Source organism: Euleptes europaea, chromosome 10 (assembly GCF_029931775.1).
Source record: "Euleptes europaea isolate rEulEur1 chromosome 10, rEulEur1.hap1, whole genome shotgun sequence".
NCBI lineage: Eukaryota > Metazoa > Chordata > Lepidosauria > Squamata > Sphaerodactylidae > Euleptes > Euleptes europaea.
Window position 1 is genome coordinate 23027920 of NC_079321.1, and position 15626 is coordinate 23043545.

At 42.4% G+C, this 15626-nt stretch overlaps 1 protein-coding gene across 1 annotated transcript in view; it reads left to right on the forward strand.

Moving 5' to 3' along the window:
• LDAH (lipid droplet associated hydrolase) overlaps window positions 1-15626 on the forward strand; it is a 115005-nt gene that overhangs the window by 18732 nt on the left and 80647 nt on the right. The window contains exon 3 of the mRNA XM_056856759.1: window positions 504-638. Within this exon, the coding sequence (XP_056712737.1) occupies window positions 504-638 (135 nt within the window). The remainder of the gene's footprint in view (window positions 1-503; window positions 639-15626) is intronic.

Below are 15626 nucleotides of genomic sequence, written 5' to 3' on the forward strand. Positions count from 1 at the left end.
GATGTAAAACATTATTAGGGGAGGAATATATTTGTTTGCAGTAAATCCAATCTCTTGCTGATGAAGCATCTTAATGCATTGTATTTAAAAATAAATAAAATGCAAGCACATTTCTCAGTGGACGAATCTCGTTATATTTTCAAAGAGCGACTCTAATCTTTCATGTTGCTGAAAGATAAACGTCTTCTGTATTACATGAATTCCAGAGCTTTTGTTTTACATCTGTACAACCATTTGTAATATCTTCTTTGGCCTCTAAATATATTGTGAGCAAGTGGTTTTAGGAATAACTGGTGTTCTAGCAGTAAGGAAGTTGTTGTTGTTGTTTTTAATTTTTTACTGACTTTGCTTGGGGCGAGGTGTGGGGGAAATTGAATATCTGTGTCAAAGTTGCGCAAATAATATTAACGGTATGCAATGTTAATTCTAGTTTTTTAATCTCTCAGAAGCACTAGTTCTAGTTATTGTCAACATTCTTAATAAGTTTTCCCTTTCTGTTTCAGGCAATCCAGGATTTGCTGGCTATTATCGGACATTCATTCAGGCTTTGTACGTGGGCCTAAATCGGCAATATCCTGTTTGGGTTGTAAGTCATGCAGGACACTGTAAAGTCCCTCATGACTTGGAAATTGTGGAAGGTAATATGACTTAACTTGTTAACATGCTACCATTTTATAATATTTGTACCCCGTGGCGCAGAGTGGTAAACTGCAGTACTGCGGTCAAAAGCTCTGCTCACGACCTCAGTTCAGTCCCGACGGCAGTCAGTTTCAGGTAGCCGGCTCAAGGTTGACTCAGCCTTCCATCCTTCCAAGGTTGGTAAAATGAGTACCCATCTTGCTGGGGGAAAAGTGTAGATGACTGGAGAAGGCAATGGTAAACCACCCCGTAAACATAGTCTGCCTAGTAAACGTCAGGCTGTGACATCACCCCATGGGCCAGTAATGACCTGGTGCTTGCGCAGGGGACTACCTTTACCTACGTGAAATGTTTGAACTAAAAAGTGTTTAGCAAGAGCTGGACAGTTACAGGATTTACAATGAGAGATTTTCTGATCCACACAGTCTTCAATGTTGGGTGCACAGGAAGGCGGAAGAATGCCTGAGGCTGAGGGTATCAGGTCTGCTCACATTTAAACAAATTGTGGTTGGTTTGTGACATCTGAATGCAGCCAAGAATGGAATTGTTGCACCTTGGGAACTATGAGCTGAGGTTTTCGTTTTCTATGAAAAAAGTAGCATGGGCCATAAGCTGGTAGCTGCAATTGCTCCTGGCTCTTTAGTAACTGTTTTGTTCCTGGTAGCATTTGTACCACCGTATTGATGCCGATACACATAGAAATAACTGTGAATAAGGCAAACCGTTGGGGGGAAATGGTTATTTGAGGATACACATCACCTTTTATGTCTTGGACAACTTTACAGTAGTGTATAAAGCAAGAGAAGACATAAGGACCTTCACGTTACATCCATGTTTTCTTGGCTGACAGATGGTATTTGAAACTAGCATGACCAAAGTCCACAAGATGCATAAAATGCAACATTTAAAAGCAACTATTTAAACATTTAAACCAATAGGTATTAAAACCTGCAGTGCTCTTTCTTGTAATCCAAAAGGTATAGTCCCAAGAACACTGTACCGTATGACCCTTGTATACATCAGTCCTTGGACTTGGATAGTACAAGGAAACCCAACTATCAAATTAATACTAAAGAAAACTTTAGGAGGCAGTCAAAATTTCCATCAGTATCCTCGCTAATGGTGACAATACTCGATGTCCCAAAGGCAGGGAACATTTTTTTTTGCCTTCAAGTCTCAGCTGACTTGGGGAGGGGCTGTGGCTCCGTGGTAGAGCATCTTCTCGGCATGCAGAAGGTCCCAGGTTCAATCCCCGGCATCTCCAGTTAAAGAGACTAGGCAAGTAGGTGATGTGAAAGACCTCTACCTGAGACCCTGGAGAGCTGCTGCCGGTCTGAGTAGACAATGCTGACTGTGATGGACCAAGGGTCTGATTCAGTATAAGGCAGCTTCATGTGTTCATGTGACTTATGGTGACCCCGTAGCGTAGGGTTTTTAAGGTAAGAAATGTTCAGAAGTGGTTTGCCATTTCCTGCCCCCACATCATGACCCTTGTATTCCTTGGAGATCTCCCATCCAAATACTAGCTGGGGCCGACCCTGCTCAGCTTCTGGAGATCTGGCAAGATCAGGCTAGCCTGGGGCTATCCAGGGCAGGGCAGGAAACATGGCGTCCCTCTTAAAATAATGATATAACACTGGAAATTCCAGATGGGTAGCTGTGTTAGTCCATAGCAGCAAAATAAAACACGGAGTTCAGCAACACATTAAAGTCCCATCAAAATTTATTCTAGCATAAGCTTTCATGGAAAAAACCCCATGACATGTGCAGACTTTGGAATCTGACCCTTATAAATGAAAACATGCATTATTATTATTATTATTATTTTTGCATTGTAGCTTTGGTGTCTTCTTGCTTGTTGCCTAGCCTGGTGTCTGTGTAATTTTTATGCTGCGGCACACGCTTTAGATCCTCCACATTCAAACAAAGGCTGATTCTCACAAGAGGCCTGTCTTGGAACAATGAATTTAATATGTTCCATGACTGAGCTCCGCACCCCAAAAAGCTGGCTCTGTTTAGTACTGCAGTGGCAGTTGTCTTGATGGAGAAACTACTGTGAAAACTGTTGTGAGGGGTATTGCTCCTCTGGCATTTCCACAGAACTGGAGAAATTCTACGAGGTGCAGGTCCCAAGCCATGTATTAAAACTGGATTTTTAGAATCAGAGCCTGTTTGCTCTTAATATATTTTATCACCAACTTTTGCATTTTAATTTTTAAGCCTTTTGAGCACCACCACTCATGCGCATTCCCGATGCTGTGTTCTGTGGTTTCAAGGCTGAAAATGAAACCCAAGGCCCCTTGGTATTTTAGTCAAATTGCTGCTAATCATTGTGGTCAAATGTCAGACTCTAAGGCAAACATTAACACTTTGGCATTAAGAAGAAGGGAAAAAAATCTCATAGGCTTCAAACTAGTAGTAGAGTTTGACAATTTGTAAGCCCATGACCCCAATGTGTTCAGAAAACCACGGTATGCTGTTGGAAGCTTTGGGGGTGGGGGTGGGGAAGAATAGGAAGACTTCAGGCAAGTTTTTCACTTAGTTTCTGTCTCAAAGTTGGGTGTATTTATAACCTTTTATATTGAGGTCAACTCTGCAAAAATTACTGTTGTGGGAATAATTGTTCAAAGCATCTTTTGAACTTCTGTAGGTAGGATGGGTGGATTTTAAAGACATCAGTGAAGCTGAGAATGGAGATATTAGAATGGGAATCTAGCAGCATTTTATATAAAATGAATCTTATTCTATTTTAGAATAGTTATATACTGACCGTTCAGTAAGAACTATGTCCAAGATGACATGCATAAACAAAGTAGTAAAGTATTAAACATTTACAATAAGAGCAATTCCTATTTAAAATGTGTCCCGGAATAATATTTATTTCTAGTCCACCTTTCTGGCTGAGACTCAAGGTGGATTACAAAATATAAAAACAGTGCAGTCAGACACCATAAGACATCCAATGAACAATACAATAGGACTAGGATTACAAATATGAAGATTTTTTTTAAAGTCTGAGAAATAGCATACCTGAACAATGCTGCAAATGGATTATGAAAGTAGAAGACAAGGAAGCAAAGCCAAGATAATGTGTACAATGAACAGTACAATAGACTGTAATCCTATCAATATATCTCTCAACATGGACAAATCTGTAGATAATTAAATCCAGAGAGTGGAGCCATGAACAGACAATACAGATCTTTCTACAATCCTGATAAATGCCCCAGGTTTGCTAACCTCCCCACCCCAATACAAGCAGCGTCTGTAGCTTTAAGAAACAAGTGCCCTCTCATTGACCATTGTGGTCAATCTACAATACAGTAAGCATCTACAGTAGTATTGCCAGTCTCCTAGTCTTTGTTTTTGTCAGCAAAAGTCAGAGGAAAGGCCTTTGCCAGGGCTGCTTTGGCCCTTGAGAGGCCAGGCCCACCAGCAACCACTAGGTGACTCCATACCTGCCTCTTGCATGACTCACCCAGAACTATCTGCTTGTTACTGTACAACAGTAGCTACCCATTGAAAGCCAATGTGTAGTGGTTAAGAGTTTTGAACTAGGATCTGGGAGACTTAAGTCTAAATCTTCACTCTGCCATGGAAGCTTGCTAGGTGACCCTGGACTAGTTGCACATTCTGAGTCTAACCTACCTCACAGCGTTGTTGTGAGGATAACAGAATGATGCAAGCTGGTTTAGGTCCTCATTGTGGGGGAAAAGAAGGGTATAAATGAAGTAAATAATAATTATAGCTGAAGATGGGGGGGCGATAAAGGTGGGTGGGTGGGAAGGAGAGAAGGAAACAGAAAAAGGTGAAGATATGGATGTTGCCAGGAGTAGGGAAAGAGGTAATAGTGTGGGGAAGGGGATAAGGAGGAAAATGAAGTGCCACCCACAAACCCTTGTGGGTTCCCCTCTTCACAACTGGGCCTAGTCCAGTGGCCAGCACTTTGCAACTGGGCTGTAGTTTTCCCAGGCTGAGGCTTGCCTGGGAGCGGAAAGGAAGGAAAGCTGAAGAAGAGGGGCAGATAAAGGTAAGTTGGCTGGAGGCAGGGAAGGAAATAAGGAAGCAGGAAAAGGGGAGAGGCTATGGGGACTTTCATGAAACAGACGAAATAGTGGAGGAGGGGAAAATGAGATGCCCTGCGCAGGTCCTTGTGGGTCCCCTGCTTGTTCCCTCATAAATATGACCTCTTAAGCCAGGGGTGTTGAACTCATTTGTTATGAGGGCCGGATATGACAAAAACTTCACTTGGTCGGGCTGGGTCATGTCTTGTCAGCCCAGATCAAGACTGGGAGGGTGGCTGCCTTGGCTGGCTTGCGGGCTGGATATGAGCTCTCAAGGGGCCATATCCGGCCCGCGGGCCTTATGTTTGACAGCCCTCTCCTAAGCTGTCCCATTATGCTACAGTTCTTACCCATTTATAAAAACGGCCTTTTGAACATTTCTGTTTTACACAATCAACAGAACGACAGACATGTGGGAACTTTCCTGACCTTTTCCCACAAGGTAGGAGGCACAGCAGAGAAGCTTTGGTAGAAGCTGCTATTTTGACTCTTTTGCAGGCGGGCACCTTCAGAAGACTTTGCTCAGGTTATTGTTGGAAAGCCTGCGGTGAGGGGTCTGAGCATAATCCCCAAGCTCAGGGCTGGCGGCAAACTGTATTTTATGAAGGGGGGGGTGTCTTTCGCTTGTGCCTGTTTGGACAGTCTCTGAATTTGGGTGGGTAGGTATGGATTCCTCCATCAAACATAACCTGCACATGGAAAACATAGTTGGTGGCACTTGCATTTTGATCATGCAAAGCTATTAAGTAGTTTCTTCCTGTTTTTTGTAATAGTATGTTGAATAATCACATCAGAGAAGTGTCAAGCTACTTTAGGGACTTAGGCAAATGTCTTAAGTTTTCATGAACAAATGCAATCCAATTTTACTCGACCCATATTTCAGCCAATTTGCACACCTATAAAATTTGGTCATTATATTATTTATAATGTGCATTATGTGAAACTAATCCAAAAAATCCAAAGCAAACACATTTGTCAAATATTTACATCTTTGTAACGAACACTATTTATTATTATTTTATTTTATTGGATTTTTATCCTGCCCTGTAGCTACCGAAGTAGGGCTCTGTTTTCTTAGTATGAGAGCTGTCTTAGTATGAAAGTTCAGCTTTCTTAGTATGAAAGATTTTACAGTTTACTGCTAAGTTAACTACATTTTTTTCTGGTTTTGTTTCTCCTGCCCTCTCTGGCTGCTACAGCTTAAACATATTGGAGGGAGGAGCCGTGGCTCAGTGGTAGAGCATCTGCTTGGCATGCAGAAGGTCCCAGGTTCAATCCCCGGCATCTCCAGTTAAATGGACTAGGCAAGTAGGTGATGGGAAAGACCTCTGCCTGAGACCCTGGAGAGCTGCTGCGGGTCTGAGTAGACAATACTGACTTTGATGGACCTAGGGTCTGATTCAGTATAAGGCAGCTTCATGTGTTCATATTTCAGTAAGTATAAAAAGACTGTTGAGTGCTGGTGCTTCAAGGCAACTCATGAATCCTCCCACATGGCAATTGTAGCGCTACCCCTTCGAGTCCCCTGCTGCATAGCTAGGTCTCATCTCATTCTGCTGTGCAAAACTATTTGAAGCTATTGCTGGTGAGATGATCCAAAAGAATTATTCCCAATGGGAAGGATACTACTATGGAAAAATCTGTAGTAATCAATACTGGTATCTTGCGTGCATATACGTCAAGCTCGCCTGCAACCAGGGAAAGATGCTTGTGATGTTTGACCCACCCTAAGATCTTGTAAAACAACAACAACAGCTGACCCAATTTCTAGAGTCTCGCTGAATGCACCCTGACCTGAATGGCCCAGGCTCACCCAATTTCATCAGAACTCAGAATCTAAGCAGCATCAGCCACCAAGGAAGTTCAGAGTTGCTATACAGAGGCAGGCGATCGCAACGCGCCTCTGTTTGTCTCTTGTCTTGAAATCCCTGTGGGTTCTCCATCAGTCGGCTGCGACTTGACAGCACTTTCCACCACCGCCATTGAATACATGAGTTCACGGCGCACTTGGTAGCTGCCTTCTTCCCTATAAGGTTGCAGGGTAACACATTTACTGCCCCTTTTGAAAAATGTAGCAGTGATTAAATCGTGGGTTTATAGTAAGGGTCTGCTGTCTATGGATAATTTGCTATTCACACTGTGTGAGTAACCTGTTTCTTACTTGTTGCACGCAGCCATTTGTTTACTAACATTCCATCCCGCTTAGCTTTCTCCATTAGTCTGTTCCAGAAGCCTGATCAAAAATATCTATCGGCCCCAGAAAAGCAGATAACTTTCCCTCCTAGGCTTAAAACAATTTGAAACTGGCCTAATGAAAACCTGCAATGCTCTGTAATTGATAAGCAGTATCTCACGAGAACATGATAGCTAAAAGGCTACTGGGAAATCTAATGACATTGTGATAGAGTTAAGTGTGCTTAATAAGAGAGACCTCTCTTATCATCAATTATATGTAATGACTAACAGTCCCAGTATACAAGGAATTACAGTTGAAAGATGGGACTTGCACCAAACCTCTCTATTCCTCAAATCATCCTCCCCCCTTTCTGTAATTTCCCCTATAAGTATTCCCAAAATGGTTCTCTTAACATATCTGGCAAAGTGAGCTCTTACTCATAAAAGCTTGTATTTCAATAAATGTTGTTAAGTTGCTTGTTAAGTTGCCCCTGGACTTTTGTTTTATTTTGCTACAACAGTCTCACATGGCTACCCCTCTGCAATTAAATGTGCCCATTTCAGTCTTGAGAGTGATCAATCTATAGTGTAATTTCATGTCTACAGATTCATTTGTTGTCCATACGCATGTGCCGTCAAGTTGTAATTGACTTACAGTGACCCCAGCAAGGGGCTTTGAAGGCAAGTGAGAAGCAGAGGTAGTTTGCTGTTGCCTTCCTCTGCAGAGTCTTCCTTGGTGGTCCCCCTTCCAAGTACCGACCCTGCTTAATGTCTGAGATCTGACGTGATTAGGCTATACCATATCACCTTACCACACATCAATTCATTAAAGGGACTCCAAATCCACAATTGTACAGATGCATCTGAAGATATTGTTGACCACCTGTTGACCGTACTGGCACAAAAGGGAAAGCTGGAATTGGGATGGTAACTGGCTGGAAAAGTGTGGGGCAAGGTTAGACTATAATTCTCAATTCCGGTGTTCTTAAAGCTGCCTCACATCCTTTCCTTGATTGCCTCTGCCCTTTTCTTACAAATGGCTTAAGTGCAGCACATATGCATGACTTGTTATCTGACCTAAGCAAACTTTAAAAACTTAGGAAGAATTTTTAACAGAGCAGTTCCTCAGTGGAACAGGCTTCCTTGGGAGGTGGTGAGCTCTCCTTCCCTGGAGATTTTTAAGAAGAGGTTAGGTGGCCATCTGTCAGCAATCATTGATTCTATGACCTTAAGCAGATGATGAGAGGGAGGGCATCTTGGCCATCTTCTGGGCATGGAGTAGGGGTCACGGGGTGGTGGTGGGGAGGTAGTTATGAATTTCCTGCATTGTGCAGGGGGTTGGACTAGATGACCCTGGTGGTTGCTTCCAACTCTATGATTCTGTGGTCTCCTGCCAGTTACCCAAATGGAGTCTGCTCATTTTCCATTCTGTTCGGAAGCTGTTGCACACGCAGTGCTCGTTACGTTGCTATAGACTAGATTACAGCTGTATTTTTCTACCTGTGTAGGCAGCTCTGTAGACATACTAATGCGCTCATATATGAAAGTATTTAAGACAGCAAGGGAGAAAGAGGGTTACTAGCACTCTGTCGTCTTGCTTAAAAAAACCAAACAATCTATACGTGCTGAGTAAATACTAGCAGAATCTTTAAATGTTGCTTTTTCCTTTGCAGTGCCCCAATATTGACACTTTGACTCATACGTTTTTCCTAATGGTTAGTTAGCTTGACTCAGTCTTGCAGATGCTACCTATGAACGGCTTCTTTTATAGTATCATAAACACTGACTTATTTATATGCTGCAATGTCGCCCGTTACTGTAAATATATTATGACTTTTGGGTCACTCCGTTGTAAGATTAAAGTTGGAGTGAGGCTATTTGCAGGCTTTGGGGGTGTTGTTTTTTTTTTTAAAAAAAAGGCAGGCTTAAAGAGAAATAAAGGTGGACAAGATCTAATCCATCCCAAGAGATCCTAATCAAGGCATAGCAATTTCTGACACTAATTTAAAAATAAGCAGCCAGAGCTTGCCCACACTTCATTTATTTTTGCAAGCTTGTAAGATTTCTTTTAACATGTCACTGCTTGAAAGGGCATGTATTACTTTTTTTTTTTTTTGAGAATCCAGTTCACATTTTTTCTTTTTTTTTTTGGGGGGGGGGAGTGTGAAATAATCTACTTTCTTATTGTTAGACTTTGAGAAGCATGTTAGGCTTAGGGGAAGTTTATTTAAACTACAGGTTAGTACTTCCTATCAGAAACTTCTAAAAATACGTTGCAGCACAGTGCCCTGGCTATCAAAACAGAGACTACTGATCAGGAATGAATGCCAGTAAATTTAGTACACTCCTAGATATTAAATGGGTGGCCATTTATTAAGTTAGGAAGAAATCAGGGCCACACCAGCAGTAGCAAGCAGAAGAAAAGAATCAAGGTGTTGAATAAATCCTTTATTGTTACTTCCTCATCCCAGGAAGCCAGTATGGTACGAAGAGTTGTGGACTCGAATGTGGAGAACCGGGTTTGATTCCTCACTCCTCCACATGAGCAGCGGACTTTGATCTGGTGAAATGGGCTTGTTTCCCCACTCCTCCACATGAAGCCTGGTGGGTGACCTTGGGCTAGTCACAGTTCTCTCTGACCTCTCTCAGCCCCACCTGCCTCACAAGGTGTCTGTTGTGGGGAGAGGAAGGGAAGGCAAGCCAGTTCGAGACTCCTTAAAGGTAGAGAAAATCAGGGTACAAAAACTAACTCTTCTTCTTTTAAAGGATTTATTTAACACCTTGATGCACTTATTAAGTTTCTAATGAATAGCAAAAGGGGTGTCAGTTTAAATGAGACATACCTAGATTCCACATAATGGACGCTCACAACTTCACGAGGACCTGGGGAAGAGGAACCCCAAGAGAAACTAACATGGTAGAATACCTGAATTCGATCGACTGGCACTCTTGAGACAGTGCAAACCACGTGCAAGCAGTATAGCTAATCCGCGCTTGGTAGCGAGTGGGCGGTTTCCATCATGGTGCCAACTGGAAGTGGTTGACCATTGGCGAGCTAAGTTTGCGCCAATTTGACGATTGCAGACATCATTGAATTACAATTACATCATTGCAAACATGGCGGTGCCAGCAAAACATACGAGGTAATCTTCAACTGTGTTAAGAACACGGCGAGCTTTTAATATTTTTAAGTATCCGCTGCGGTGGCTGAATTGTAATTCATTACATCTCGTAGATGGCTGAATTTAATAAATAAATGTTAAAAACCTCCATGTGAAATTTTTAGTAAAAATAATTACAAGTAAAAATAACGTGGCGACGACCCCCCAGAAAACACTTTGTGACCCCCTTTCTTATGTTCTTATGATAGGACGTTTTGGAGGATATTGATTCATAGGGTTGCCATCAGTCGGAAGTGACTTGACAGCACTTAACACACACATTGCTCCTAAACCATATTGATAAAATTTATAGGTAACTGGACCCTCAGGAAGAGCATAAGGGCAAAGTAAGAGTCTGCAATGGGAGGGGCGAATCAGTGGAAATCACTCTCTTGAGAAAACTTGAATGCCCTTAAGTCTGTGGAATGTGTGGTTGAATACAGGCCAGTGTTTCAAATCGTAGGTTGGACACTGAGCCAGCCCTCCCTCTCCATAATCCAAACAAAACAACCCAATTCCAGAACCTGAAACTTCAGTCTGAAGAGAAGGCTCTTGATCAGCATACTTTCCTTTGTGTACTTGCTTTAGAAACATGTCTCTAGGAGTACAGTTAACATTTCCCCGATTTTATATTTTGGCAGTCCTATGCATGCTTAGTTGAGCAAGATGTTCTTGCGTGGAGCCAGTGGTACTTCTTAGTCACTACTGCGTCCCGTTGTTTTCAGTTGGATGTAGTAATGACTCACTTCAGTTCTACAGCTGAGCAGATTCCGGGTGGTTTTTGAATGAGTGGGGGCAGTAGCTGCTTTTGTAGACAAAGACAAAACATACCGTATGTTTCAGCTGCAAGAAGACCATTTATCTGACTGGCTAAAGAATATTTCGGGTTGATTGGTTGGAGTTTTTGGAGCATAGCAGATCCTGGTGTGCTTCTGTGTCAGCAAACCCTCTGCACTCTGCTCTTTATGACCATCAGTCTGGGAATGTGTTAGTCAGGCTTGGGGGGGAAACAGTGGGGCAGTGGCCCCAGTTAAAACACTTGCTGGTATTAAGTGTTCCACACGTGGTCCATCATGTATGAAACACACCATGTGAATTACCCAGTCACATGCAGAGTTCGCACACCAGCAGCAGGTAGTTCAGGTTTGCGCTCCAGTGGCATGCCAACGCTGCAGGTGAATGGGCTGACTCGCATAGTAAATGCATTTGTACACAATGGGGCAGAGGGGGAACACTTCCTCTGGCAATCCCTGACTACTGCTGCCTCTGACTGCTTCAGTCTTTTGAAGTCAAACAAGATGGTCTGTAGCTTCCTGGTTTGCCAACTTCCTTCCTGTCTTGTGCATGGTTTTCAGAAACGTCATAATTAATAATTCTGAACTCTGCACAGTCAACTCATTCACTTTCAGGCCCATCGTTCAGGTTGCACAAGTATCCTCTTTGATGGCACCCCCTTATTAGCCTGACTTGTGTCCTCTGCCACTTTTCTTTTGGGCACTTTTTAAATGGTTATTATACGTATCTCAATGCCGAATTCAAGTCACCGATGACAAAAGTGACCACAAACCTCAACTAATCATATCCGATCAAAAATAAATAGAATCATAGAGTTGGAAGGGGCCATACAGGCTGTCTAGTCCAACCCCCTGTTCAAAGCAGGCTTTAGGATGCTAAAGCATTCCTGAGAAGTGTTCATCCAGCTGCTTCTTGAAGACTGGCAGGAAGAGGGAGCTCACCACCTCCCTAGGAAGCCAATTCCACTGCTGAACTACTCTTACTGTAAAAAAAAAAAAACGTTTTCCTAATATCCAGCCAGTACCTTTTGTCCCATAATTATACCCATAATTGCGAGTCCTTTCCTCTGCTGCCAACAGGAACAGCTCCGTGCCCTCCTCTAAGCTCCGTGCCCTCCTCAAATACTTAGAGAGCAATCATGTCCCTCTCAGCCTCCTCTTTTCCAGACTAAACATTCCCAACTCCTCACAGGGCTTGGTCTTCAGGCCCCTGATCATCCTTCTCACTCTCCTCTGCACCTGCTCCATGAAGCACAACTTTGTCTTGAAATTTGTTGATCCAGGGCATAAGAAACACTGAACATTACGAATCTCTCAAGTACATTATTAGTCATTTTAAAAAACCTTTCATAGTACGTCAGTTTTGTTATTGAGATCATTTCCCATACTTTCTGATACTGTGACTGAACTGAATATGGTTTTGATTTTTTCCCCAATTAGCTGTTGTGCAGAATTTAGCTGCTGTAAACAGGCTAATTATTTTGACAGTTTTGCTGAGTATCTTATAATTACTTTCGTTTAGCGGAAGAATGGCTTTGAATCAAGCTAACAGTGTTTACATAATGACATATAGTGCTGTCAAAATACATTAAGGTTGCCAGGTCCGGATTGGGAAATACATGGATATTTTTGGGGCGGAGCCTGAGGAAGGCGGGGTTTGGGGAGGGGAGGGGCTTCAGTGCCATAGAGTCCAACTGCCAAAGCGGCCATTTTTTCCAAGCGAACTGATATCTATTGGCTGGAGATGAGTTATTATAACAGGAGATCTCCAGCTAGTACCTGGACATTGTCAATATCAAAAAACAAGACCTGAACTGATAAAGTCGTAATTGATAAGAAATACGCAGCCACTATGGCATCAATTAACCCTTATACTAATATAATAAATCAAAACACAACTTCAACCTAACAGACTATATTCACAAAAGAGTCATCATGCATATGTAAGACAAATTACAAGTGCATCCTCATTCATTTTAATGATGCAAAAGGGCCCCCAATACCTTTTTCATTCAAATTAATCATACATAAATGGTAGCAGTCCAACAACTGGGTGGTAATGCAATACCAGTAGCAGTCCAAAGCATATGGTTGGAGATGGGTGGTACAGGTTTCCGGTAGCTTGTCCCTGTTTTCGTTATAATCTTCAGCCACCCTTTCTTCGATGCAAACCCGTTGCGTTTCTGCCACTCTGCTATTTATTTCCACCAGTTGCCACTTTTCATGCTTTTAGCTAAGCAATTGCATTACAACCCAGTTGTTGGACTGCTTCTATTCGGTACCTGGACATTGGCAACCCTATGACACATCTAAGTTCTACTAGCCACTGTTGAAGTTTTTGCTTCAGACATCCTGGGAAAGATTAAGGTAAGGGGAAGGAAAGGTCCAGGTCGAACAATGTAAATATATATTAAATGCCGTTTGTTTGATCTAAAGGCTATCTTTCACTAAGTGAGAAAGAGCCTGACTTCAAAGAATTGGATCCCTTTGGATCTAATCCAGTATAATAATGAGCATCTATATACATCTAGTTGTGCTGATCCTGATGCTAAAGCCCCCCCCCCATATATTCCCAACAGATTGTTGCAAGCTTTACATTCTACTGGCACATTAACAAATACTGTATTTTGTTTATGAAATGTCTTTAGATGCTGTGCCCCATTCGTTTGGAAAAAAAATTATGTTTTCACTACAAAATTCAGAGGGCGAGCTTCCTGTTTATAGCAATGATTCACTTTAAGCATTTTGCAAGGTATTCGTCAACAGTGAGGTAACCCACATCCATGGCTGTGTAGAGGAACTCTGGTTGTTTTCGCAGTGTGACAGGAACTGTATCAGCAGAGGAGCATTACCCATATTGATGCTTCAGCTTCCACCACACCGATGGTTTGTCTGTTCCGAGGGTTCTTAAAAGGACACCTGAAAGCACGAATACTCAGAATGTATCATTAGTATACAGATAAATAATAATTTTGAATTTTGCCATGTCCTGGAATCCTATTTCACTTTCATGCTGAGTTTCATTACTGGATGTCTATTTTAAGAAGATAGCCAAACATTTTGTCCCCAATGTTTAAAACAGAATGCATGAAAGCAAACAGCCCAAGAGATGTCGTAAGGCTTCCCTTGCACATTTTTTCCCTTCTGAATAAATATTTATTTGTTATAGTTTTTTATTACCCCAAGCAACCCGGTAAGATTATTTCAGTAGAACGGTAGTGCTATTGAAGACTGTGAATCACCTAAACGTGTGTGTGTGTTTTAAGTGCCGTCAAGTCGCTTCCGACTCAGGGCGACCCTATGAATGAAAGTCCTCCAAACTGTCCTATCTTTGACAGCCTTGCTCAGATCTTGCAAATTGAGGGCTGTGGCTTCCTTTATGGAGTCAATCCATCTCTTGTTGGGTCATCTCAAAATTTCCAATTTTTCCTTTGGAAAATATAAAACAGGTCTGGGGGAGGGGTTTCCCCCATTTTTTCCCCAGTTTTTTTTTCTAGCCCTTCACGTCTGTATGAAGAGATAAAGCTGTATGTTTGGCTACTAGTCAGTGTGACTCGATATTTTGTAGGTCAAAGTAGGTCGTTCCCAGCACTGCTGCCTTGAGATGCTAGTTGAACCTGGCAATGAAAATGAAATTCAGTGTAAACAAGTGCCAGATGATGCACATGGGAGGAAAAAAAAATCCTAACTTTAAAATATGCTCAATAGGTAGGGTTGCCAACCTCTAGGTACTAGCTGGAGATCTCCTGCTATTACAACATCTCCAGCCGATAGAGATCAGTTCACCTGGAGAAAATGGCCGCTTTGGCAATTGGACTCTATGGCATTGAAGGCCCTCCCCTCCTCAAACCCCACCCTCCTCAGACTCTGCCCCAAAAACCTCCCACCGGTGACAAAGCAGGACCTGGCAACTGTATCAATAGGGTTTCAACTGGAGATCTTGGGGATGAAGTGGATAGCTCAATAAAAGTGTTGACTTGGTATACAGAAGTAGTGAATAAGGCAAGCTTAGGAAATATTACGTGTATTAGGAAAAGGACTTAAAATAAAACTTATAACATTGTAAAGCCATTATATTGATATATGCTGCAGCTACGTTTGGAATACTGTGTACAGTTCTGGCTGCTGTACTTCAAAAAAGATACCCCTGACAGCTTGGAGCAGGCTGAGAGGGAAGGAAGTACCCAAGGATGACATCTGCTGGCAGCGCTGGCTGTCAGAAGCACAGCAATGGCTGGAGACATCTAGCTGGCCAGCCGGAGACGTAGGAATGAGTGCATGCACGCCCCCCAAGATGCAGTGGTGTGGTGGCTGATGAGAATGAGTTTGCTCTCTGCGTAATGCAGGCTAACTGGGCATTCTGGATAATCCAATGCCAGATAACAAAGCTTTTGCTCTCCATTGCATGCCTTTGTCCTAATGATAGATGCTGCATTTCTTTTAGCCGAACAGGGACTTGGTTATATTCAGCTATGAAGGGAGGGGGAAGGACTTTCCCAAAGGGATTAGATGGAATAATAAATAAGCTGAATTCCCGCTGAACCTTGAATTCTAAAGTTGGATTCAGAAGCTAAAGCAGGGCAATAATTTATTTTCCTATTTATTCCCCTGGTTGGTTCAAGTAATTCCTCTGGCAAGATACCCTCATAAAAGTTCCAGTCACATGAGGGAAGAGAGAATAGCCAAATCATGGCATTTTATTATTGCTTCAATAGCTGCAGGTCTTGTATTGCTGGGCCAGGCACCTACTTAGTATGTGACTGGCTGTGCCATCTGCTTTCTAAGCCAATAGA